The 26778-nt window shown below is 40.7% G+C and overlaps 3 protein-coding genes across 4 annotated transcripts; 1 reads left to right on the top strand and 2 right to left on the bottom strand.

The window, feature by feature from the left end:
• Positions 1–2765: 2765 nt before the first annotated feature.
• Positions 2766–7501, bottom strand: dsn1 (DSN1 component of MIS12 kinetochore complex). Of its 2 annotated transcripts, none has more exons than XM_030057461.1 (11): positions 7407–7501; positions 7079–7118; positions 6334–6619; positions 5635–5708; positions 4943–5015; positions 4728–4815; positions 4563–4613; positions 4321–4392; positions 4056–4203; positions 3752–3839; positions 2766–3658 (listed from the first exon to the last, which is right to left on the bottom strand). In XM_030057461.1, exons 1-11 carry the CDS (start codon positions 7439–7441, stop codon positions 3576–3578), a joined length of 1038 nt encoding a protein of 345 aa, XP_029913321.1. In that variant the 5' UTR covers positions 7442–7501; the 3' UTR covers positions 2766–3575. The 2 variants fall into 2 exon arrangements, with proteins under 2 accessions (XP_029913321.1, XP_029913322.1); XM_030057462.1 differs by lacking the exon at positions 7407–7501 and adding an exon at positions 7263–7392.
• A 2604-nt stretch (positions 7502–10105) lies between these two features.
• Positions 10106–22472, bottom strand: atp13a1 (ATPase 13A1). The gene is made up of 25 exons (XM_030057426.1): positions 21955–22472; positions 21300–21389; positions 20505–20768; positions 20205–20360; positions 19783–19852; positions 19587–19693; positions 19329–19458; positions 18148–18203; positions 17875–18001; positions 17399–17536; positions 17129–17249; positions 16788–16945; positions 16382–16557; positions 16188–16298; positions 15177–15302; positions 14974–15082; positions 14590–14783; positions 13400–13496; positions 13104–13291; positions 12539–12653; positions 12199–12395; positions 11583–11725; positions 11349–11460; positions 11120–11263; positions 10106–10995 (listed from the first exon to the last, which is right to left on the bottom strand). Exons 1-25 carry the CDS (start codon positions 22465–22467, stop codon positions 10885–10887), a joined length of 3753 nt encoding a protein of 1250 aa, XP_029913286.1. The 5' UTR covers positions 22468–22472; the 3' UTR covers positions 10106–10884.
• Positions 22473–22753: 281 nt separating this feature from the next.
• chchd5 (coiled-coil-helix-coiled-coil-helix domain containing 5) lies at positions 22754–25966 on the top strand. The gene is made up of 4 exons (XM_030057470.1): positions 22754–22894; positions 23109–23249; positions 23368–23519; positions 25076–25966. Coding segments are annotated over exons 1-4 (324 nt in total). The 5' UTR covers positions 22754–22892; the 3' UTR covers positions 25105–25966.
• The last annotated feature ends 812 nt before the right edge of the window (positions 25967–26778 follow it).

Raw genomic sequence — 26778 nt, 5'->3', positions numbered from 1 at the left:
TTGCGTGCAGGCTAATCAGTAGTCTGCTATAGAAAAGGACAGCTATTTATTCAGGTGCTCGATCTGGATTAGCTGGCGTGATGTAGACAGCAGTACACACAAAAAAATTACAATTGTCCGACAGCCTCTACAAGTTACTAGTTTTTACTCCGAATCACAATAGCCAGTTTTGTCTTCGTGCACTATTGCAAACGACAGAGCCCTCCACGTCATCAGTATAACTATTATGGCTATTCAAATAATTTCTACTTAAGACATACACTTCATATACATAGCAGCCTTTACTTTAATTTTATTTACAGGCCTATACTTTAAAAAAAAAAAAAAAAAAAAAAAAAAAAAAGCCTCAAGTAAATGCTTAGAACCACACTGTTGGGATAGTACATGATATTGTGTCAAGGTATATAGATGTAAAAAGATAATAATAATAAAAAAGAACAGATAACTTCATCTGTTATGTTGTAATACTCGACACTTGCTGGCCAGAGGAGACTGTGGCTCTAATGTCTTGTGCTTTTACCAGTGGTGAGGAGTCAGCAGGCCACATCTGAAGTGTGGAAACCTGAGCCACACCATCCCTTCAAATGAGTCAGCGTGTGCAACGAGAAGATACAACCTGCACTAACTCTCAACGATGGTCTTCAACTGAATATTGAGACCGATTTGGTCACCGGTCAAAAGTTCAATTCATTGATGCTCACAGATCATGGCAATTTTAGGATCAATATTAGAACTCAAGCAAAACAATCCAACCTCAGGACATCAGTCTGTCCTAAACCCCCCCAATAAATGAAACATCTCATCAGTTTTCAGTATGAAAATGTTGACAGCACAGATTGAAAACAAGTGTCCCCGTTTTTTTGCAAACTGGGCAATTCTGCTGTAGTTTATCACTCTGATCTGAGAGACAGCTTTCCAAGACAAATGGCTGGCTCAATGGATGTAGAGGAGAGCCGCAGCCAGCCCTGCTATACTGAGAAGAGATGATGGGTGTGCATGAGGGAGTGGGACCAAACTGGCAGTGGTTTATGCTGACTCTCCACACATCCATCTACTACAATCTGTGGCTAATCAATCTAAAGTTAGAGACAACTAGAATAAAGAATACAGTAAAGCTAAACAGTAATTTCTCTTTGCATATGCATACAAATATACAGTGTGGGCTAAAATAACCATAGTATAGTGGAATTTAACCCTACAAAAGAGGGTTAGCTCTACCTATTCTCCAACCTTAAAAAACCCACAGATGACATATAGGTTCAACCTAATAAATACCTAAAATATCTACTTCATATCTCACATCCTTTTCATTGATAGCAGCATATGAACAAAGAACCAGAGGATAGTATGTCTGATAAACTTCATAGCCACAAGCTGTGATGCAATGAAGCCTTTCTCCACACACACAAGGCACCTTTAATCCACATATGCATTATTTCCATATCAAATAGTTAAAAGTGTTAGGAAATTTAAAGCAGCAGTTCAGATTAGGCTGTCATTATTTATGTAAGGTGGAAACAACAGCAACTAATCCCCTTGTCATTGTCTGTCATTTTAAAGTCTTTTTTATGTCAAGTAGGTGGACAGCTGTGGTGATTTTAGAAACTTCTTTGAATGTTTTTGTTGTCAGTGATTCACTTAAGGGGCATTCACAAGAAACTTATTTTCATTTGGATGCTAAAGATGCCCTCCTCTCACCCTACAAGCATCAAGCCTCATTTTCATCTAAATAAGAATCGATCTTTCCTGCTGTGCACCATCCTCCCTGACTCGCAACTCTCACGGTCACAACCCCACTTCTCTTCTCCTTGCTTGTCTCCTGTGCTCTCTAGTCTCACCCCTTGAATACAATCACGAGTAAATTTCACCACACGCCGTGTTGAGGATCATAGCTGCAGAGCACAAAGTCATTGTCTTATTTCTTGTTTACAATAAGTGGCTTCCACTGATGTAATTGTCAAAAGAAAAAAGTATCAACATTAATAAGTGAGTAGCTCCAAGAGAATAAAACTGGTGGGAGCATAAGTGAACGGAGCTTTGACTGACTGGCACAATGTCAAAGCTTCGTTCTGCATCAGTGAGCCAGCCAAATGCAAGAGATGGGAGTGAGTCACTGTGGGGGAGGGGCCTCCTCCTGAATGGTCAGGGGATACTCATGAGGTGGAATAGATGCAGCACCAAAACAGAGTAAATTTGTCAGATGAGCATTAAAAAGGTCTGTGCATACTGTGAATATGATAAGCAAACTACAGAGCAATGTTCTTCTCTATTAAACTTAATCACGATTTATCCACAGCCTGTTTATGGTTAATGTGTTCTTAGTATGCATGTGCAAAGTCAATTCCCAGTGAAAAACATATGTAACATCCGAGTACCTGTCACAAGAAACCCTTGTTTGTCAGAAGACACTACCTGTACAAACAGGGCTTCCCTACTTTTTAAGGAATTTACAAATGATTGTTCCAACTGCAAAAGATACAGGATTTGAAATGTCCTCTATTATTGCAGTTTGCAAGCAGTATTAGTTAATATTAGTTAATGGCAACTTTTGAGACAACAGCAACCTGGTTTTGTAGGACAAAAGCAAATGCTAAGTCTAATTGTGTTTTGCTAATTGTATTTTGTACTTTCTACTTTATTTATAGTAACCGTGTCTACTTACTGTTAATTGTTAACTGTTTTTAATGATGTTGCCTTGTCACAAAGTAATTTCCCTAACTAAGGACAATAAAGTTGAAGCTTGTACCTGAATATTTCCTAAGACATCATATCAAATCCTTTATTTTCCATAACTGGACAACTGATCTTAAAAAAAAAAAAAAAAAGACAAAAAGTTTTATGGATGAACATTCAGTTAATTAAAGCATAATTTACAAATCCTCCAAGACAGCCACTGATATGCTAGTTTGAAAAAGAGTAGCACTGCCACCTGCAGGACCAACCAAGCATTACCTGCAACGGGTATTCAGAGTTCCCACTGTTTCAAGGAAATCATTGTCCAGGATTTTTCAAGAACATATTCAGTCATTTATATTCATGTTAGCTGCTGCTCACACACAGGTGGTCTTATAGAATCATTAAAATTCGACAAAGTCACCAAATAGTTCAAAAGTGATGTCTCAAATAACAAGCTGTCAACATGTTTCTGCATTGTACATGTTTAACTGAACTACAAAAAAAAGCACATGCTAAAAGCAAGCTAACAACACACAAATGTGTTAAACTCATGACTAGGTCATGACAGATCTCATGACTAGGTCAAGGACATTTTACAAGTTTTTGAATTTTCCAGTTATTTTCCAGAACTGGGAAACTAGTCCATAAATTTCCAGGTCATGTGGGAACCCTTGGGATTTCATGGAAAAAATAAAATTGCCATTAACTTTGTACAATGAAACAAGACACCCAAGAAAACAGCTAAAATCATGAAATAATATGTATACATATTTTATAGAAGAGTAAAAGACAGAATAACATTTATATCTCTGGATGAGACGACACTGAGGTTCATATGTCATGAAGAACCTGGTCCAATTGGGAGCTTGACCGGTCTTGTCTGCATCCAGCCAGAGGAACTATGAAGTTGCAGAGGATAAAGGCAGTGCCACTAGATTCCTGATGAGGTCTGGTGAAAGATCCTGGAGTCCTGCCTCTGACGCTGATGAGAAATAACGGTGCATTATGGTGCTAGATCATTAAGAAAAATCATGAAATACTTCCATAATGAACGATGAAAGAGAGAATTCCATACCCAATCTGCCACTGGTCTCTTTCACAAATAACTGTGACTGCTTCTGGATGGACAGCAGCTCCTTGACCATGTTACACTGTGTGTCCATCTAGAGAAAAGAATAAAAAAAAATATATATAACAGATGTGGAGTTTTCCTACAGAATATCTTGAGTACAGGTCATTGCAATTAAACAAAAATATTCAAAAACCTGCTCTAGTACTTCATATGATCTCAATCTTTTTCAGGTCTGAAAAAAAAAAGCTACATTTCCACTGATTTCCCAACTTCCCCCATTCAAATATTATCTATATTTTCAACTTACAACCAACTCCATAACGTGCAGTATAGGCTTCTGTCTGGAGAGCAGGCCGCGGTAGTCTGGTTTACTCTGTATGAGTTGGTACTGTGATGACTGTGACAGAGAGGAGGGGTCTAGTGTTACACTGCTCCCATGACCCTCCTCCACATTCCTGTGATAAACACAGAATACATTATTGGTACACTTAAAAAAAAAAAAAAAGAAAAGAAAAGAAAAGAAAAGAAAGAAAATACAGAAAAGTAGCAGTGCTGTGTCCCACGATGCTCACCTTGCCAATTCCTCCGCTTTACGCCGATGTTTGTTCAACAGCGCCTCCCAAGAGTCACACTCAGCCTGGAGCCTGCAACACGAAATAGGAAAAAACAGAAAAGCAGCGCACATGTGGTACGTTGCTCCGGGTTTGTTTGTTTGAATAAATTCAAGTGTTTGGTTTGTGTGACAACTACATGCATGACAACAAAATCATATACAAACAGAGAATAATAGTGGAAAAAAAAAGAGGAAACATGCCTCTGGATGGCTTTCTGGGTCTTCTCCATGGCTTTCTGCACTGCAGGGTCACTAGAATGAAATCCAAACAGTCAGAAAAACAAATACAGTGAAGGGCAATTTAGAGGGGGAAAAAAAAAAACAATCAGGATAACCACTGCAGTGCATAAAAAACAAGTGTATTACCTAGTTGTACTAGCAGGGAGTTGCTGACAAGGTGGTTCACTGCTTAAGCTTTTGGCCACACAGCACCATTCTTTCTGCATGTGCTCAACTAAGATAAGGAAGAGGAAGTTGAAATTATTTAAACCTCCAAAGGCAAAGATGCAGTTTGGAAGACAAACTGTATGAACATTGTAATAGATGCAAGCCTATCAAATGTAAGTAGGACAAGCACCAACCTTGTTTTTGAAATGACTCCAGTGAGGCATTTGGTGTTGCCTGCATCGAATTTTGAGTTCGCTCTATTGCCAACTAGAGAGAAAAGGGGAGAATGGAGAGATAAATCCATCTGAACTTTGAGCATGACTGAAATTAACAAGCTCCATGTGTGCCCTTGTAGTCTAATTCAGCTGATAGCTATTAAAGATCTCTGGACTAGATGAAGCCCTTTATGAACTTAATTCCTACCAAACAGACTAGACTCCACAGCTCAGCATTCAGTGAATGAATATAATGTCTTTTAAGTATAATTATTACGGTAATTTAAAAGTAAACAAATTTGTAGGCTTATTTTTTAAAGTTCCCAGCATTGGCTCAGAATCACTTTCCAGAGTAGCTTTACTTGAACAAAACAAAACAGACACTTCATGTAGCAGTGGTTTTGATTTTAAAATTACACTTAATATCGCTTTGCTTTTTCAATTCATATGAAACCTTGTTAAACAGTCAATGTTTTTTTTTTTACTTGCTCTATTTCAAAATGTGTTCTGCTATGTGAAAAGCTTATGGAAAATAGGCTGCCTTCATGAAGAATAGCCAATAGCAGTGAGGTGGTGAAAAGTGTAAAGTATGGTGACCCACACATTTGTTTTTTCATCATCAGTTCATAACATTGAAATAAGTACGATCCATGTGACCCCAACAAACTCACCCTCATTGAAGCCTCCATCAGTTTCTCCAGCCTCTCTTGCTGTGGCAAGGATGTGCTTATGCTCCGGCACAGGGCTACGAGAAACACAGAAAGCATTGACATGACAGAAAACAAATGCTCTCATTGTATTAACCTTCCTGTTATGTTCAAATCTACTAACATATTTTATGTTTGAGGTCAATTTGACCCCAGCAGTTTAAACCTCCACAAAATTATTATAATTAAAATTGTTTCCAAAGTTTATGTGTCAGGTACTTAATGTTTCTTTGTTGACTATTTAAATAGCCCTTTAAAATAAAACATAACCCCTCGACCCCCACCCTCACTTATACATCCAGTATTCCTATTATGTGACTATGGAAAAATATGCAAATCACTGTAAAATCTCACTGATTTACCTAAAATTGGAAAGAAATATCTTTTTGGTGTTTTAATGGCTTTATATTATTTTTAAGTACAGATTTTTGTTATTTATAACCGGTGCATACAAAATGTTTACAAGACATTGAAAACATATCATCATGTGAATTTCATGTTTACCTGGTAGTACCCATTAAATTAGGAAAACTCATTAAATATGAAGCAAAAAAAATGATGATAATCATTTATTTAGAGACATTAAACACTGAATGGGGTCAAAGTGACCCCAAACATAATAGGAGGGTTAAGTACTGACTAAAATGAAGAGAGACGACTGACTCTGATATGGGTTGGGGAGAGCAGGGAGAGATCTTCGGCCTCTGGTGGTCCTCCTCCAGGATTTTCTCCGTGCACTGCAGCTGACAGAGAGACCCTCAGTTGCGTCATGTCCCCCCAGGTTTTCTCCCTGCACCTCCTTTCTGTCCGTCTCCATGTGTTCCACTCCTGCCTCTGGAATCTGCGTGGTGGCTGGTTGCGGGTCGATGCGAAGTGATTTTAGTGATTTGGGAGCTGGGCTGGGGTCTCTGGAGGAAGCTCTTTTGGATGTCTGCTCCACTACGTTGACCTTGATATACACCAGGCAACAAGTTTAATTACACAGCACCAGAGACAAAGATCATAAAGTGCTTCACACAATGACAGTAACGAAAACATAAAATGATAATAATGAAAACACAACGAAGAGAGAGAATGAATAAAAATGAATGTAATAAAAGTACTGGACTTGTCCACTTCACTTGGTCATGAAGTGGACAGATAAGCAAGCTAGCCTCAAGTGCTGTACTGTATTGTATTGTCATTTTTGTTTTGTTGTTGATCTTTAGAAGACCCCGACGGATATAGGCAGCTGTTGTTTTGTTTTCTTTCTTTCTTTCTTTCTTTTTTTAAATCCTCGACTACTTTAAAAGCATTACTAGTTGCCACCAAAAGCGGATATTTATTTTTATATGTATTCATCCACTCATTGAAGTGTAATATAACTTAACACTGAGTTACCTGGCCAGTGGATAATCTTATTTCTTACCTCACTTTGGTTATCAGCACCGACACCAGACACGCAGCCCCTAATGACAGAGAGAAAACACTGGTAATGGAAACACTTTAAGAGGGTTTCGACACGTTATTCAGTGTTTTATTACGCAGCTGCTTTAAATTTGGATTAACGTTACAGCTGGCTAGCGACAGTTAACATTAGCTGACAGCACTACCTTTATCCTGCAGACAATAAACATAATTTGCTTTGAACGCGGATATTTCACCACCGTATTTCTTCTTTACTTTGTTTTCGGACAACAATACAACTAAGTTACGCAGCTTTTCGACTGACACCTCTAAACAAACTCGATACAAACCCGTCTTGTCCTGCTTTTCTCTGTATATCCGCCATTTTTTTCAAATACTGTCCCCCTTGCAGCGCGCGCCCAACAAGCTACCCTTTACTGAGCTAAGGATGCTGGGAAATGTAGTTTTATTATAAGACAAACAAAATTGGACATGGTAAAGATCATAAAAAGGTGTAAGATATTGTAGCTTTGTTGCTATGATCGAGGAATATTATACTACAGATGTAAAAAATGATCAAGAGCCATAAAGTCACAATCACCTCTCGTGATTATATTTTATTTGACTTAGGCTAATCGTCTTAGAGGGATCTAAGGCCGGGCATAAATCATTATCATTGTTATTATTATTATTATTATTATTATTAGTAGTAGTAGTAGTAGTAGTAGTAGTAGTAGTAGTAGTAGTAGTAGTAGTAGCAGTAGTAATAGTAGTAGGAGTGGTAGTAGTGTAGTAGTAGCAGTAGTAGTAGTGTAGAATCCAGGAGGATATGACATTATTACTATTTTATACAATTCAACAGATGAAAGTCAAAATATACATGAATAACATTTTACCACAGCATGACAAAGAATACTTATTTCCCTGACTGTCCTGCAAGGCATTATGGGTATGGTAGTCTTTGTCATCACCACTACACAGCAGATGCAGGCACCACCAGCAGTTAAGAATACTTAAAGCTTTAATGATTTTAATTACTTAACCTAAATAGGTTAAGGCAATTGGTTTACACACATGGTTTGAGCTGAAGTAACTCATCAGATACAGTGCGGGTATAACTCTGTCTAGAAAAAACAAAACAAACAAACAAACAAACAAAAAAAAAAAACTAGTTACATTAAAAACTACAATATTAGTATTTAGTTTCATGGGGTAGTAATTAATGCTCTTTATTTAAAAGGCTCAGTAGGCTAAATATATTTAAAAATAGAAGAAGATGAAGAAGAAGCAGTTCAGTGGCTACTGACTTACCAAAAAATCATCTTTGGATCACTGGCCATGCTCATCCAGGGCAGGCTGTGACCACTAGGAAATGTAGTTTGACTGCATGGGCCTTGGGTCTGACAGCCTGCTGCTCTACACAATTCTGCACATTATACAGAAATTTCCCCCCAGCCTGACACAGAAAGTGGCTTAAATTGTTACTCCTTAGACTGTGTTTCTGAAGAGAGGTGGCGTTTGGCACTGGAGGAATCAGATCCTGCTGTTTTTCCAAGTTGGGGAGAAATTAAGTTGGTTTCAACATTTATTCAGACGACTGGTCTCTGGACAATAGAGGAAAAATCTACAAATATCTGAGGAAGGTGCATTTAAGTCCCTAGAGATTTTTTTTAGAGGGGATATGGGTTTCCATCTCAATGTATCCAATTTCATATAGCAAAATCTCACCTGAATTAACTCCACTTATTACGGAGGTTCAGCATGGCAACACATAGTGGGGAGTGACAAACCCATACACATATCAGAGAAGGTAGTATAAAAATTAAAGCGTTAAAATTAGTTGAAGCCATAAACCAAACATCAATTGTGGTAACAGATGTAAGTTATCATCATCATCGTTATTATATTGTTTATTCCCCCACAAAACATATTTAGGCCAAGTGATGAGAAAAATCTGAATTTTGTTTACTAGGCTATAAATAGCCCTCCATATTGGTCTTAGTGGAAATTATGGTTTTCCAAGTTAGAAGTACTTAAATGCATGTTTGCATAAACATCATGAAAATTTAGTTGCTGTTGCATCCACATCCCAAGTAGCATAACCGTTTTATTAATGGATTCCTACTTAATCTCTGCAGGCTGTGTTTTCATAATTGCAATGTCAACGAAAAAGGAAAAAATAGGCTCAATTTGTTGTGAGATTTGTTATTTGTTCTTTTAAAACAATTTTTTTTGGAAGAATGTTATCATTGTATTAGTGATTTCTACAAATGCGACCAAACTCAAATGTCAATACCCAAACTATTTATGACTATATAAACATTTATAGTTAATAATAGGCCAAAATATACCCAATTCATAAATCAATTCGTGCAACTGTCCTTTGGAAAAACGCCATTCTTTTGGAAGCCTACTGATTAGTAACCAAAGCCTCCTTTAAAAACAATGAGAAATTTTCCGTGCTTGTATTTTTGTCTCGGGGAAGTTGGCATTCACTTCCATTTTTATTTATTAAACTAAAGCCAAATTTGCAGTCCTAACACTTGCCAACAGCAAACTGGAGCCAAATTTCTTGTATACTATGATGCTGATATGCAATCTTTTTAAAAGGTTTAAGGGGGGCTTGATAAATTATATAGGGTAGATAAATCGCTTCTGGACACCCTGAATCTTTGCTTTGCCCCCCACAAACTTTGCATTTCATTGAAGAATTTGTGACAAATCATCTCAAATAAATAAATAAAATGAAATTATTGAGTGAAAGGCACACTTGGCCCATTTGTCAATTTGGATTTTAAAACATCTGTCTAGTTTTTGAGTTCTTTGTACCATTTAAGATATTTTTTTAATGAGTGCCATTCCCTCAATGAACATTTTTCTTTGAGAGGGTAAGCCCATGTGACAGAGGCATTTTTTCAGAGCTGCTGTGACTTCATTGGTCATCAAACATAACTCCACTGTAAATTCATATGAAAGATAAAGAGCCAAAAGCCTCCTGAGAACAACATGTTTGGAAGTTAACATCAGTTGTTAATAAGTAAACACAAAGTTCAAAAGCTACCAGATGGCACATTTATTCTTGGCCAGTTACATTTGTCCCGTGATCCATATGAGATGGATATCAGGAGTTAAATAAACTCCTTTCCCTTTGTACTGTCACAGTGTACTCATGTGTCCTCATCAATTAGCCATTTCCTCACAAACCCATTTCATGGACTGTAACTGTTCGTCTCCATTTGCTAGACATACTCGCACAGCCTCATATGCTTTCCATTTACAGACACTTTTTTTTTTCATCTGTGCACATGAAAAAACACTGGACAAACTCCATAATTTGTATCTGTAAGTCTTTTTATAAGTCTGTAAGAGATTTTTCACTTTTTACAAAATCAAGGAGAGAAATCAAAAAAATCCATATACTTTGCAATTCTCTCGGAGAATGCCCCTGTTGTGTGTCCTGTTTCACATTGGCTGGCACACAGTCTCGGCTCTCCACACAATACTGCTGTCTTCTTGGCCTTCTGAAAGAGGGGGAGGAGGAGATAAAGCAGGCTAGACAGGGTAAAAGAAAACCACCAAAAAAAAAAAATGAATCATAAAAAAATAAATGGAAAGAAAGCTGACGAAGAAATGCTAACAGAGCTGGTGAGTGAGGGGCAGAGCAGAGGGATGAATAAGGGGGGGTACACATGGGAATGTGCAGTACTGCGCGCCATGACTGTCTCAGCTGTCTTGTGCGTGTCACAACAGCTTTATATCTCCTCCTCGAAAGTTTTCTCTCCCTTTACAGTTTGGTTGCTAAGGGCAGCGGTTGCTGTTGGCATGAGATCAAGAAGGCAGCCTGAGAGTTCCTTTGCCCAGCAGGAACTGCAAGACACGGTCCACCAGCAGAGCGGCGACAAAGTCCACCACGAGAACCTGGGCGATGATCAGTTTGAACTGCAAGGAGCAAGACAGGCCACAAATTAACGCAGGTTACACCATGAATGCAAGCTATTAGAGAAGTACAATAAATAAAATACATAGTAAAATAATAGCAAAAAGGCAGACTATTCCAGCTCACCTCGGTCGGGATATCTACAAGGGCAAACTGCTCGTTGAATTCTGGTGAGGAACCAGTTAGAAGTCCCACAATGGCTAAGCCTGACAGGGCAATGCTCCATAGCAGTGGACGATTCTCACTGAGAGACTCCATGAACGGGTGACCCTATCAGACGTGACAGGGAGTGTGGTGAGTCTATTACACTGCATCGACTATACATGCATCAAATATCTGTGGCAACAATGAGTACCTTGTAGTTAATGGCGAAGGTGGCCATCTGCATGGCCATGGACATTATGTACACAGTGCTGTTGATGAGACTGGGTTCAAACTCTTTATACAGATCGACAAATTGCTCCACTCTGCAAGACAGAGGACAAACGAATGAGAGGTCAAACTTTGTAAAATAGTGCTATCAACCTTGTTCCACTTTCTTTGCATGTGTGTGTGTGTGTGTGTGTGTGTGTGTGTGTGTATCATTCACCTGGGAGGACTTCTGCTCTGCGCCCCTTTGTAAAGGTATACCAGACTGCAGAAGTGAACCGCAAACTGCAGCAGCACAGTCAAGACCGTGTAAAGATTGAAGATGTTTGGCAATGGCCGCTCCCGAGACAAGGTTTTTAGTGGCTGTGCAGACAGGGGAGGAAAAAGAAAAACACGTTCATTTCAGGTTGAGGTTTCTTTTATTGTCAGTCTTACACGTAACACATAAGAAGGAAATTTGTACCCAGATCCAGCAGCGTACAAGAACAATTCCAAACAATACTACTACTACTACCACCTTGGATGATGCAGACATTTTGACCACTGCTCATCACATAACCACAATTTCAAAAACACTACATTTTAGCCTATTAATTTTTGGAAGATCTTCCTAAAATTACATTTCCCAAACATTGCGAGTCCTACAAAATAAATTTCGAATTCTGCAACTAAGACATATTCTGGTATATTTTGGGGGTGAGCAGTGAAGCACTTTTATTATATGAATATTTTTTGATGTTATATATATTTTTATTTTCTGGTAGAAGAAAATAGACAATGACTACAACTTGAGCCTCACTGTGTGCACTCTCAATTAATGTGACTAATTTTCTCACCTTTGACCTAGAGATGAAGAGGAAGCAGCCAGCCAGCAGGAGGCCCTGCAGGGTAGCCTGGAAATCACTGAACTTGACTCCCTCGAGGTAGAGCACAGACTGGCTGTAGGCCAGCACCAGGGCGTTCAGAGCGAGGATCTTAAACATCTGGAGTGTTGTCACCAGTGTGCAGCGGCCCTGTTTTATTACATGGCAGACTGTGGAAGGAGATGAAGGACACAGCTTCAGAAGTCGGGAGCGGTTGATGTTTTGTTTTTTTTTTGCAAATTTGTCATGGTTAAAAAAAAAAAAAATCACATTGAACTGACAGACAAGCCACTATGAAATGTGTTTTACTCACTGCATTGTATGGAGGAGAGTTTTGAGGTGAATGGAGCCGCAATGGAGGCATCTCCCAGTTTCACTACTTGTATCTGATCCTCTTCAAGCTCCCGTAAAACTTGACTGATCCTCTCCTGCAACACAAAAATCCCTCAAGTTTATGTTGCACAGCACAGCACAACTCTGATCTCCACTCACGGGTACAACACAGAAAAGTAATCAAGAGTGCATGCTGTTGGCTAATTTTAAAGGAATAGTTCACCCAAAAACCAAGTGCTGTGGTGTGTGTGCTCAAAAATACAGCTGACATTGAGGTTAGTGCTGGGCTTTCTGGAGCACAATGCCAACATTTGGCTGTAAAAAAAAAAAAAAAAAAAAAAAAACTTGGATTATGCTGCTAGAGCTGCTGGGGAAAAAAAGGATATTCTATGGTTGTTATGGTGCTGTAACAAGATGGCCCTGTTAAATTTCAGCTGACATGGAGGTGAGTAGAAACTGACTGAATTGGGTAAACCATCGCCTGAAGGATCAACAAAGCAACACCAACACTTTCAGTCACTCAAAAAACACACATGCACACACACCTTCTGTGCTGCAAGCTGCTCTTCCCTCTGGGCCATCACCCTCTGCCTCGCTGCCCTGGAGCTCAGTTTGCTTCCTGAACTTGTGACAGGTGGTAAAGGTCTGGACTCTGCTGTCGACGTCTCCTTCTCTCGCCCCCTTTTCTTTTTCTCGGGCATGCGCTCAGGGGCGTTGGCCAGCAGAGCGACACCTGTGGGGAGGAAAGGGAAAACTGTCATCACTTAACGCTGTCGGTATCTCAAACAGAGACGCGGGCTTGCAGTGTTGGTGACCTTACGCAGTGTTTGTTACATCTCACCTATGTGGGCGTGTTTGAGCGCTCCGACATCGTTTGTACCGTCACCACACATCAAAGTCACATAACCCAGCCCCTTTAAACTCGTGATCACAAACTCCTGAAACACAACAGACAACCATCATTAAAGATTTTCCATTTTCCAAGAAGCCTTAGAGGAAAATTCCACCCTCAAACACTCTTACAATGTTAAACAAACACCAATATGTCACGATCAGTGCATCCCAAACCAAACAGAAATCCTGATTTGTCTTGTTTTGTTTTTTTGAAACAGGGATTGCCTTTGGTCTGAATGAGTCTGTGGGGAGTCGGCATAATATAACGGCACAAATAAAGTGACAGCAAAAACATAAAATTACTGGCAAAATCAAGGCTCTAGGTTCCTTCATTGTTTCCCATGGGAGAAAATTGTTTTTGATCAGGGACTTTGATGCATGCAGAACAAAACATGTCACAACCAGACACACAATATGTTTAGCTCACACATAATACACAATAATATGGTTCAAGCTCGGTGTAAATAAGGATGTGATCACAGGACAGGGGATCATAGGACAGCAGTCTGATGTAACTAATCCATTAATTTGGTAGGTGTATCTGAGGAAATGCTTCCCAGGAAAAAAGAGGAAGCGACTTGGTTATCTGGTTATCTATCAATAATCTTAGGGTTTTAAATCCAAGCAAATTCCTGGATTTCTGTCTAAAACTGGTAGGTACCCCCAGAGAATGGCTGCATACTTGTTACATTCAGCTATGGGTTATACACGGAGGGAGAAACAGCAATGGCAGAACAAGACTTTTTCTGGTTCAGAAAAAGCGAGTCATGCCCGTTACTAAAAATGCATCATTTCTTTTGGCTGATTTCTTCCATTCTGGTCTTGTGAGGCCACTGTCAACGGAAAACAAAATGCTATCTGTGACACTTTTGCGATGCTGTATGACTGCTGTATATTGGTGCAAAACGGTGAGTCTAAGGAGAAGCCCTGGATCTTCCATTTCGTGGGCCTGACACCAAAATTTGATTTTTAACATTGTTGTTTTAGATTGTTAAAAGCCAGTTTTATCTTATCAAACTCCACTGTGCATGCACTGAAAATACATTGTCATTACTTCACATCCTTTACTTTTGACCAGTTATCCATGGCAATACAACACCAAACAACAAAGTGGACTTCTTATGCTTTACGACCCACCTTCTGTTTTGGGCTAACCCGGGCAAACACTCGTACGTGAGGCAGGAGTGTGTGGAGTAGTCGGGGGTCATAGCTCAGTCTGGTGAGCCCCTCCCCTGTTACACACAGGTCAAACTGACGGACAAACGAGGAAACTGAGGGAGGGGGAAGCGGTATACACACAGTGCCATCTATGGACTCCCACTGCCACTCACCTGGAAAACACAACAACATTCGATCAGTGACAGAAAAGTCTTTCTTGACCAAAATAGATAAATACATCACTACAAGAACTGCAGTGCCCTTTGGCTATATTTCTTAGTGTAGATATTATCCTCTACCATCAGCCAATGTATAACTGGTTTGTGAGATACATAGAACTGTGATGGTGATAGCTTGTCTTACCCTGTTTGGGGCCTGGCTGCAGTATAAGTGTGTGTTCTTTCTGGATGAAGTGCAGCTCTTTGGCTACATGGCACGCCGTTAGGGGGTTGTCACCCGTGATCATCACCACCTGATAGCAGAGAACGAGTGGATTTACACATTTAAAACACGGACTGGGTGTGTTTGAATGCGCGCACCATCGTGAATTAAAATAGCTCATTTACGTGATGTGATGCTTCTTGGATCTCTCTGATGACGGCCTTGCTGTCGCTCTTGAGGGGGCAGGAAACAACCATGAACCCAGCAAAATGCAAATCACACTCCAGAGCGTCTCGACTCATCTCCCGGACCTACGCAGCCCAAAAAAGATCCAGCTTCAGTCTCTCATCAAATCTCATCTCATCAGACTATAATATTCATAATTACTTAAAGGACAATACCGCTCCTATTTTGACCTGTCAGTAGTTGTGATCATATCTGTCCGTCACAAATTGGTTCCATAAGTACGTACAGAATATACTTTGATAGAGGTCAAGGCTAACAACCGAATTCATGCTAAAAAATTGTGAAAAACTGCTTTGTGAAACTTGAATCTCGGTACACATATCTAATTGCATTTTATTTGGTTATGTGTCATTGATCAAAAACTGTTTTTGGGTCTGTTTGGGTTGTTAATTCCTCAGGGCTCCAGTGAGATGTCAGGGGCCTCGCTGGAGCTAGCTGCTTAGTTTAGGCGTATACCAGGCTGAATATCAAGTTCTACCCTTTTTCTAGTTTAAATACCAGGAACATGTTTCCTTGTTCCGTGGTGCAACTTTCAGCCAATTGTTGACCTCCAGTATACTTGGGTTCTGCCCTCTGAGCTGTCAGTCACTCACAATAAAACTGAAGAGAGCTGATGAGCACAGTCTGAATGCACCAGGAAAAAAGTAAGTTCCTTTCAAACACACAAATTTTAATGGATATCCGGTAATTTTAGTGAAAACAGATGCCGGCAAGACAAGATGGAACTTTCACGTATAATAGAGCGTTTTTTCCACATGAAAGGGAGTGGATGGGGTAATTTACCCTTTATCTCTAGGCTTCCAAAGGATATTCTGTACACACTTACAGAAACGTCATTTGTATTGGGGTTAGGACAGATACGATTGATGACAAAAGTCAAAATAGCATCAGTATAATCCTTAAAGAACTGCTTCCGAGGTCAGTATTAAATAGTAAAATTAAATATGAACCTGCTGATGGCTGAGGTGTCCTATCTCTTTGTAGCCCAAGGCGAGCACTCTGGCTCCTTCCCGGGACATTTCCCTGTGGACCTCATCATAGCTCGCCGGACACTGTGAAAACTATAATCACAGTAGGGTTATAACAGCAATCAAGCTAAAAGTCTGGTTCTGTATTTTTATAAAAGAATGGCATGTATAAGTACCATTCCCCTTAGAGTCTCTGGGGCTCCTTTGACAGTGGAGATGTAGCAGAGCTCAGTGGAGCCCAGTTTCTCATAGGAGGCCAGGACCGACATCCTCTTTAGAGCGCTGGCAAAGTGGAAGCGCTGGTGGATCTTTAGTCCCTGGGTTTTGATGCCACGTGGAAATACTTTCTCATCTGGGTCACAGTCAGTGAAAAAAAAAACAGACTTATTTGTTAAGGGCTGTATGATGTAGCTGATTAATCAACCACTATTTGACAGGAAAAGACTTTAAAGAAATATAAATGCATACAGTTCTCTGAAAAAGTCATACCACTAAACTCTTGCCAACTGTGTTACACGTGCAACACAACTTCCCTCACTTTTGCACACACATTTCACACACTTGCCGCTGTCTTGCATGTACCTTTAGTGAGGCTCCAGTCAGCGGCAGTCAGCATGGCCTTCTCCAGTGGATCTCCAACCAGCTGTCCATCATCCAGAGTGACTAGTGAGTGGCAGGTGGCGACCACCCGATGGGTCTCCACTGGGATCTCAGACACTGGCATCACCTCCTTCCCTTCTCTGTCGCAAAAGCAGATATGAGTCACCGGATATCAACTCACACAGTGCAAAAGCAAGAAAACCCTAACTTGGGGTAGCTTGCTGTGCTGGGGCGTATGGCTGCCGTCTGACACAGTAGCATGATGTGCCTCACATGTACAACACGTTCTGCATAGAACAATGCAAATATCTGGCAGAGTGTACCTAAGGCCTGCTACTCCTCGTACCACCAGACTGTCACTGGTCAGGGTTCCCGTTTTGTCAAAACAGCACACCTCCACTTTCCCTGCAAATGGTATCCTGAAAGGCTCGGTGCAGAATACATCTGGGGAAGAGGAGGGGAAAAAAAAAAACACAGAAAAGAAGTGTCATGTAAGTCAATGAATCATTGCTGTTACATTTATTCTAACCAAAGACAAAGGACAGATATTTCAATATATATGCTGCGTGTGTACAAAGGACACACGGACTTACAAAGTTTGGCCAGAGCGATGAGGGAGGTATTCACGGCCAGAGAGAGTTCTATGGGAAGCTCTGGAGGAACCACTGAGGTGAGGATCAGGGTGCACTCCAGAAACAGCTTGTAGCGGTTCCTGCTCACATCCTTGGTCCCTGGGAGAGTCACGCAAAGCAAAAAGGTATTAATTAACAAACGTCGCTCTGCTGTCACCCCTGGCTGTTAAGTAACACATTCACTATGACTTTGCCTTGAATGAAAACTCCACCTTCCGGCGTTTTTCCATTACATGGTATTGGCTCTACTCACTCTTGGTACCAGTTACTATTCTTCATTTTCCACAGCAGATAACCCTTCATGACAAAGTTTCCCAAACTTTTGCCCAATAGAAAACCAAAAAAAAAAAAAAAAAAAGCAAATAAAATTGAGCTGTGTAGAGTCAATACCATGTGATGGAAAAGCACCTTAAGTGAGTCAATTCCTTATCCCTCACCTTCTACCCACACATAGCCAGCTGCAGCGATGGCAAACACGAGGAGGAAAAGGATGAAGATAAAGGTCTCCAAATTGTTTGCCGTCACTCTCTTCACACCAAAGAGGATGGTCCGCAGCAGTTTACCCTGGAGGAGAGCACAGTTTACACCCATGTATTAGCACCATTAAGTACTCATATAAGGAAAGCTGTCTTTTTGTGTGTAACGGTGGGATTTCAGAATGATAATAAAAAAAATCCATGCAAGCAAAATACGAATCCGCTTCTCCTCACCTGAGAGGTGTAGAATCCTGTTCTCAGTACGTAGGCCACGCAGCCATTGTCTACAGCTGCACAAAAAGGAGAAGATTAATGAGCCTGCATGTTCTTTGGAAGAGATGGGAGATAAACAACACTGGAAATATCACAAGAATTGATCCTGAGGTACCAAGTCAATACCAAACTTTTGAAAACAATACCAATAGTAGTATTTGTAGTATGGCAGTAATGGCGCACCTTGATCACTCGCTCTGTAACTTGGTGTGTTATTCTAGTGTAGCCTTAGTCTGAGTGTTTAAAAGGCAGAATGACTAGGATTTGTCGGCTGCGGTTTGTAAAAGACAACATTCAAAGGTGGCCCCTCCTCCCTAGCTAAGCTGATGACCGGCAGCAAGTTTTCATTTTCTAGGACAGGGACAATATGTAATGTCGTCCTAGGAAAAAAAATTTGGCCCGCCAGCACCTATCTGTCCAATAGAAAACGAATCAACAGGTTGTTGCTCTTCATCCTCACTCTCTTTGTCCATTTGACGTTATACCTTGCTATACTTTCCTTTTTTCTGCAGTCTACATCCGCGAATTTCATGTCTTCCTATTAGATGTTGTGCTACTGAACTGGCACAGGGCGCTGTTATTGGCTGGGAGCTACACACCCACTGCCCAAGGGCTGATGCCAAGGAGAGTCCCGAGCTGAGCAAAACAAGAAAATCCAGGCAGAGGGCAGGGATTCTGCAGATACACACACCAATACACACTTCAAGTGAGTCATAAGTGATTATTTTTGCTTGAGTCAATACACTGTTTTTTGGGAAACTCCTACTCATTCTGCCTTTTAAGTTGCAGTAATTCTTACAGGACTGTAAATCAAAATTAAAGCACATCATCATATCATTGTATTTGTTTTGATAGCATGATATGTCACACAACTCCTTTAATTTGAGACTAGTATTCTGTTGGGGTGCTTTGTTTTCTACTTGGGTTTTCCACAGGGCAATGTTAACACCCATAACTTAGTTTTGGTTTGCTTGTTAATGTTTACACAAAGTTTTTAAATAAAGAAAAGTGTGTTGAAAGGGATTTTTGCTTCTGCTGTGGCATCAAATCAGTTATCGAAAATGTTGATCCAATACTATGGCATCAACAGTGGACTGATGTCAATTATTCACAGGTTAATGAGAAGAGGGGTGATCACTGACGTTTGAGTCCAGCACTGGCCTTTAGAGGAGGGCTGTGCTGGACCACTTTGGTCCCCCCAGAGATGACATGGAGACGGGAGTCTGTCTGCAGGTCCAGGATTCGCTCTGGGTCCAGGTCTTCGATTGGTTCCTAGACATGCCATAATGTCAAGGATTATTACAAAACCTCACAATAACTCTGCCCATTTAATGAGAGGCATCATCTAAAGTCTGAGCCCTCAGTTCTTTATGTTATTGTGTATATTATCTGTGTTTAACCTTCATCTGGGGCACAGACTCTCCAGTCAACATGGCCTCATCCACGATGCAACGGCCCCGAAGTAGCAGAACATCACACGGTACCAAGTTCTCCTGGGGTGAACGTCCTGAGAGGCAGCAAATACAGATTTGGGACAACACATTGCAACACTGTCAGTCTTCCTAAATGATATGACGTCCCACATGCCATCCTCACCTACAGAGATGATGTCACCAGGGACAAGTTCATCACTTGACACAGGTCTCCACTTCCTGTTACGATATACCTGACAGAAAAACATGCACACACACACACACACACAGAAACACACACACACACATATACAACTCAGGATGCTGTAAAGATATGGAAAATGTTCTGCTGAGAAAAAAGGTTTTGCAGCGAACAGAATAATAATCCCAACAGTGTATTAAACTCTGAAATATCAGACATGCCTGAGGAAGGTCAACACACCAAAACATTGCATAAATAAAATGTTATAGTGCAGATGGTGCTTTCGGGAGTGCGTATTTTATTTTCAAATTTCTGCAGTTCTCCCAGCACCCCGTCATTCAGATATGCATAGGGACAATTTGCTTGATTGTAGTGTAATAAACTCCAAATTTGGTGAACCATACCTGGATCATGTAGGGCTTGTTCCCCATGCGGCGGATTTCAGACATATTTCTCATTTGCTGCTGGACCAGTGAGGCCTCAAATGCCACCAGCATGAAGAGTGTGAAAACACTGTAGTACCAGTATTCATCCAGGCACCACAGCCCCACGCAGAACACCTGACAGGTGGCAGAAAATCCATAACGTGACATGACACAGTCAGAAACTATAACTGGGTCAACAGCAAGATATGTAAATAGTCAATCAACAAAAACAAGGATTACAGAATTAGTGTATTCTAAAACCAAAGCATGCACACACACCTGGAACACAAAGAAGGGAGCAGTGGCCCTCTCTTTAAAGAGCTCAAGGAAATCTGGCACCACCATCTCAGCGCGGTTGGTGCCGTAGCGCTTCTCTGCGGCTCTGAGGTCGGCCTCCTCCTGGTAGCCGCGCCAGGATTGAAAATAGCCCATCGGGTTACTGATGGGAAACGCCACTGGAAGGAAACACTTCTTCTCTTTGCTGTCAAAGATGTAGCGGATCTTCTGAAACTCGAAGGACAGGATCCCCTCACCATCCTCGTCCTGTCATTGAAAATAATAGAAGGTAAGGAAATTTATTTTAAATAGTGGTGCTAAGACAGAGAATAAGGAATATAAAAGATGAGGATTTTGTTCAGTTTCACTCCACTGAGCCCAATTTTTATAATTCAAATCCCTAAAAGAATCACTGTTGTAAACAGAAAACTAGAAAGAAACAGAAAGAAACAGAAAAATAGAAAGAGAGAATGAAAGAGAAAGAAACAGAAGGTAATCCTGCTGGCTGTGAATGCTATGTAGCAGGAGAAAGTCTCCACGATGATATTCCCTTTAGACAAATCTGAGCACAAATGAGAAAAGAAAAATTAGAGCTACATTACAGGTTGTCTGCATTGAAACCAGGCCAGGCCAAGCAGTAAATAGCTACAAGTGCCAGTCATACCATTGACCGAGGAGCTGGAGTTCAAACGAATGGGACAATCAGTTAACTATAGTATCAAGCTATCCAGGCAGATAATTAACAATTAAGACAATTTACAAAATAACCTAGAAGCTGGCGGGAGAAAGTGAACTGACCTGGTCCCTCTGAAGTGTCACAAGTTCAGCGGAGCCATTGTTCGGGGTGGGTATGACCTTTGCCAGCGTGGCCTTGCGTGGGTCTGGTTCCTGTGTGTACAAATAAACATGACACATTCACACACACACTCACCGGGTTGTTTCCTTAGATATGGAATGGGACCTACACAAACAAGCAGTCGCTGTGTGGTCAATTTTCCAGATGTTTTGAGTACGGTGAATAAAAATTAGCCCAACAATCATGTCAGCAACAACCTGAGTAATTTCTTTAATAAAAAAAACTTGGAGCACAATGTTGCATTTGAGGCTGAAGTGAGAAAAGTGAAATATGTGAAATATGTGAGAAAAGTCGTTGCTGTTTCACACCTGTGGTAAAAGTTTGTCTGTTCATGTGCTTGGATGCAGCAGGAAGTTTGGCAAACATATTTGCTGAAATGTCTCTGCTCAGTACACTAATGAGACATACTGTGTGATATTGGGCAATCATAAATATTGACTTTAACTTTAAAGCTTCAGGGATGCTCTACTGTAACCGCCCCTGACCTCTGACCTCCATGTGGGGCTGGAGGGCACGCAAAACAGGAATTTCCCTTTAATAACAATAACGAATGATCTTTTTATTATTATTATTATTATTGTTGTTGTTATTATTTACCTTGGAGCAAGTGAGCCAACAGTGCGCGTGCACGGACCAATAACCAGAAAGCGCTGTAAGGACGTGCGCAATCCCGATGGCAGCCAGCGCCAGTAGGCCTGCCTCTGGATACTCCGAGGCTCCGTACACCCCTAACCACACGTACAGCCAGCCGGGGTAGAGAACAGCCAGAAACGGGAGGACGGTGCCGTGTAGTAGCCGGGGCCTTCGCCTGTACAGCGTCACCGAGCTCACCAACTCATCGCCGGTGCCGTTGTCATGCTGGTTGTGGTTCATAGAGGGGGCCATTTGCAGCTCACCCGGCCCACGAATCCCGTCTGCAGCCATATTCCCCTCTTTCTTCGCGTCGTTCATTGTACGTTCTCCACTTCCCGGGCCCCCTCTATCCTCCACCAGCCCCCTTTGTGTTATGGCCGGTAAAACAGATGCTACTCTACACACGGAGCGGCGTCCAGTCCAGCCTTCGAGTCCGTTTTCTGAATCGCTCCTGTTCTGCCACCGCTGTTTCCGCATACGTAACCACGCAAAGCGACGCAGCGTCCTCTATGCTGTCGTAGTCTTCTGCAACACATGCGAAGTCGGCATCACTTTTAAGATACTGTAAAAAAACATATTTATTATGTGAACAATGTACCACATGCGTATAAAGCCGCCTCTTTGCCAAACTAAATAATGCCTTTGTTTGGTAACATTAATATTCCGATCAACTATCCCTTTAAGAAACGCCAAAGGGTGAGACTGACGTGTCACTGAGCCAATAAAATTGTATAATGAGTTCACACAGTCATTATTTTCCTCCTATCGCGTGGTAACAGGGTGTACACGGTAATAGACCACACAGACATGGCTCCGCATGGGGAAACGGTGGCTCTTTAACCTTGGTTCATCAACTCTCAGTCTCCAGTTGCATCAAACCTTTAGTTACCGACCAGAGCAAAATGTAAGAAATGTGTATTATTGATTTCAAGGCCGCATTTACTTTCGCTCTCGTAGTTTAGATTGCCTAGTGGAATAGATAGTCTGTAACTGTGTGTTTGATTCATGTGTGTATCCTTAACAAGACTATACTGCACTGGGGGAGTAAGCCATAATAGTATTTAAAAGGCAATTGATTTGACTGATTAACTCATATCTATCTGTCTGTCACCCTTCAGGCAGGCTGCTATGGAAATAACGGCAAAATATTGCCACAAAGAGATGGAGGCGTATGGTTCATGTGTGGCCGCCAACCCATCAACATGGCAACATCAGTGTCATGAGCTGAAGATGAAGGTTGCACACTGCACGTCTTCACAGTAAGGCATTCAAATAACTGTGTATTCGCTCCCATATGATAATGACACTCTCTTACATGTTATCTTCCCTGAAAGCATTGCAAAGCACACCTCTGTCTGTCTCTGAATCTGATTACAGCCCGGTGATCCAGAGGATCCGGTCGGGCTGCTCCAAGGAGTTTGTGGAGTTTGAGCGTTGTCTCAAAGAAAACCAGGCCTCACCTGCCTCCTGCTCACCACATGTTGCTCGCTTTCTTGGCTGTGCGGAGACGGTGGATCTCAGCGAAGCGGGTGAGTCATCAGCTGAACTGACCATAGCTGTCTCAAAGTACCAAATAAACACCTGTGAACTGACATGATTAGATAACAAAAGACACAAAGGCGCATCATGTGCAGATTATACACAGACAGGTGACAAAAAAAAAAAAAAAAAACCACCATGAAATGTCTTAATAATTAATAGAGTCACCAGATCAGCTTCAGTTCACCTCGGCAGAGATTCTCCAAGTCTCTGGAGCTCTACTGCAGGGATGGAGCACCATTCTTCCAAAAGATACTGCACATCATGAGGGATGTTATAGCAAGGCTGCAGAGCATAAAGCCCTCATTAGAAAAGACAGACAACCATTTGAGAGATCAACGGTGCAAAAAATAGAGCCGCTGGTCGATAGAGATGTGGAAATAAGTGATGTGGTCAGATGACTCATCTATCACCATGTTTCGGACAAGTTGGCAAGTGCATGTGCGTGTACACCAAGAGAACAGAGTCTGCTGGCATGGTGTGGAAAACTCACTGCAAATCAGTATAAAGTTATTCTCAGTGAGTGATGACCTTTATCCTAGGATGACACATTTCTATCCAGACGGGAGTGGTCTCTCCCAGGACGACAGTGCCTCCGTCCACGAGGCACAAGGGCTCACTAAATGGTTTGATGAGGATGAAAATGCTGTAAATAATATGCTATGGCCTTCACAGTCACCAGATCTCAAACAACCCAGCTGAACATCAATGGGAGTAGAAGTCCAGAGAATTGTAGAATATATACCAAGAGGCACTGAAGCTGTTCTGGTGGCGTTTCAACTCCTTACAAGACAGTTGTTGGGTTTTCCTTTAATTTGTCTCAAGTTCAAGTTCATTTAGAGCTGCATGTCACTGATTACCATCTTTGCTTCCCTTTATTCCTTCAGTAAGCTGCAAGTTTAATTTTCACTCCACTGCATGCCTTGTGCATTAGGAGTGTCAATTACTGAGAAAATGGTGATTCAATACTATCACAACATTTTACCCATGATAACAATGGTGTCATAATACAGGTGATATTTGACATATTGTAAGATAATTCATTATGATACATCACAATATATAAAATTAAAGAAGAAGCCTGGAAAAGGCAAAATAGTTTTCCAGTAAGCAGGAATCAGTCGTGTTTTTCTGTGTTTTTAATATGCACAGTGACTGCAACATGAACATGGCAGACCGGTTTCTGTTAACATACCTAAAGGCAGGGAACAAATACAAATGTGTGTGTGTACAGCTCAAGTTGAAAACTCAAATATCAATATTTGGTGTATCAATAATGTATCACAAGAGAAAGTATTGTGATATACAGCCTTATTCATTTATTTTCCCACCACTATTGTGCATGCTGAAATACTGTGGCCATGCAAGGGTTAATTCTTGCATTACGGTCAATGGACAAATTACCTGGGCATCTTGAGTACATTGACATAAAGACACTGATAAAAATAAATTAATAAGTATTAAAACTGAAATGCAGCTAATACTTGTTAAATCTGTTATTGTGATGTTAATGCTGAACATATCAATAAATTTCCTCTTTTCCCAGCTGTGAACCCGGTGCCTCAGCCTTCATGATATCCGGACGGATGCCGAGGAGTGGAAACAGAGCTCGTTCAGTGTCTCCTGTCCCCAATATGGGACCCATTTCTTAAGATATAGGAGATAAATCTTGCAAAACTGTAAGCCAGAAAGGACTCTGTGTAGTATATGTGTGAAGAACAGCTGACATGCTGCGTATTGCACTTTTAATCTAAGTGCGTTCATGGTAAATTAATATAAATACTTTGTTTCTACTGTTTTTTTTGTTGAGAATTTCCTTAAACCTGATGTCATTCTTGTGTTACTCGTCCACTGTGGATATCCTCTGTTGTTTTGTGTTACTTATGCTTGTCCCTCCCACACTCCCTCTCCCCTGGTCTGAGTCACGGTAAAATATTAAACTGGAATGTATCTATCTCCCCCACGCACCCCTCCCATTTACAAAATGACTAAAGGAATAGGGAGCCTGGGAAGACAGAGGGAGCAGGGGGCTGCTCTAATCAGTGGGACTACTGAGAGACAGAGGGAGGATGTTGAGTTATGAGCCCTTTGACTACTAAGCAGAACAGCTCTTTTCTGGATCACTTATTAAAGGTTTTAAAGGGGGTAATCGAGAGGAGACGGATTCCTCCTCGCGAATGTAATATCTTCGGTTTATACCTGATGTGAAGGCGATCCATGCATCATCACGCATTGAGATTCAGCACAAATAAGGCAGACGTACTTCAAAGATGAAACTGCAGATTGTATTGAAGATATGGCAACATTACATTCAAAGCACATCACCTGGCAGTTACTGAACAAAAAAAAGAAACAAAAAAAAAATCAGATAGAAGGAGCTCACCTAATACGGCACAAATAAGTTACATTCACAAAAATATTACTGTAAAAATGCCATTAGTCAGTGATAAGAGTCAAATGTAATGTCATGAAGGAGAATGTCACAAGCTGTTGCCGATCACTGGTATCTAAATGAAACAAATATTCTAATCCTATTTTATTATTCTGCACCACAGTCTGAGTCTGCTCCTGATGCCGTGTGATGCCTCTCTGTCGTGCCTCGCTATCCAACTGTGAGTGTTGAGGCTTTATTTTCAGACCTATTTTGTGACACATAAATATCATGCTACAGTTAAAATATTTGCTGATTATCACAGAATAAGGTACAAAATATCTACCTAACAACATCGATTTTCAGGAGAGTTTCTGAAGAAAGAAATTATTACAGAAAGTGACTACAACAACTGTATTAATTGTAACCACACAGTCATACTCACATTTATTTTACATTTGGAGCACATCTTCGTGTACCATAGTGTCCTAGGTTTTGGGAATAAGAGATCCATTGGTCTTGGATTTTAGCGCTGCTTTTTTTTTTTTTTTTTTAGTGAATACAGTATAAAAGAAAAGGGAAAGCTAAAGCATTAATCCCTTACACAACCCTGTTTCCGCATAAGGCTTTTTTTTTCTTTTTCAAATGACCCTGTAGTGTTGCCTAAATGCTTAAAAAATGATTGCTTTTTTTTGGTCCGCATTTGTCTCATTGTGCATTATCAAAAACTAAGATAAGAATGCCTTTTGTAATAACGTCATATGGAGAGGTACCTCAAAACCTCCTTTTGTTTTTTTTTTGTTTTTTTTGTTTTTTTTGCGGAGTATGTTAGTGAAATCATTGGGCAAAAATAAATTGAATTCCTGTCCTGCACACTA

The sequence above is a fragment of the Myripristis murdjan genome, chromosome 8, assembly GCF_902150065.1.
Source record: "Myripristis murdjan chromosome 8, fMyrMur1.1, whole genome shotgun sequence".
NCBI classification, from domain to species: domain Eukaryota; kingdom Metazoa; phylum Chordata; class Actinopteri; order Holocentriformes; family Holocentridae; genus Myripristis; species Myripristis murdjan.
The sequence above is the reverse complement of the archived record's forward strand: the minus strand, read 5'-3'. Positions and strand labels throughout refer to the sequence as shown.

Bases quoted from the DNA above. Each gene is read 5' to 3' on its own strand.
- atp13a1 (XM_030057426.1), bottom strand. From the start codon at position 22,467: ATGCGGAAACAGCGGTGGCAGAACAGGAGCGATTCAGAAAACGGACTC. The intron at 16,946-17,128 runs GTACACTCTGCC...CTTTTGCGACAG, and splicing joins CGAGGAGTAGCAGGCCTTAG to AGAAGGGAAGGAGGTGATGC. The intron at 11,461-11,582 runs GTGAATGATACA...TCTGTCTTGCAG, and splicing joins CAGAGCAGAAGTCCTCCCAG to AGTGGAGCAATTTGTCGATC.
- dsn1 (XM_030057461.1), bottom strand. From the start codon at position 7,441: ATGGCGGATATACAGAGAAAAGCAGGACAAGACGG. The intron at 5,016-5,634 runs GTGAGTTTGTTG...TTTTCTCTCTAG, and splicing joins TGATGGAGGCTTCAATGAGG to TTGGCAATAGAGCGAACTCA. The intron at 4,204-4,320 runs GTGAGCATCGTG...TGTTTATCACAG, and splicing joins AAAGCGGAGGAATTGGCAAG to GAATGTGGAGGAGGGTCATG.
- chchd5 (XM_030057470.1), top strand. The intron at 23,250-23,367 runs GTAAGGCATTCA...ATCTGATTACAG, and splicing joins GCACACTGCACGTCTTCACA to CCCGGTGATCCAGAGGATCC. The intron at 23,520-25,075 runs GTGAGTCATCAG...CTCTTTTCCCAG, and splicing joins GGTGGATCTCAGCGAAGCGG to CTGTGAACCCGGTGCCTCAG.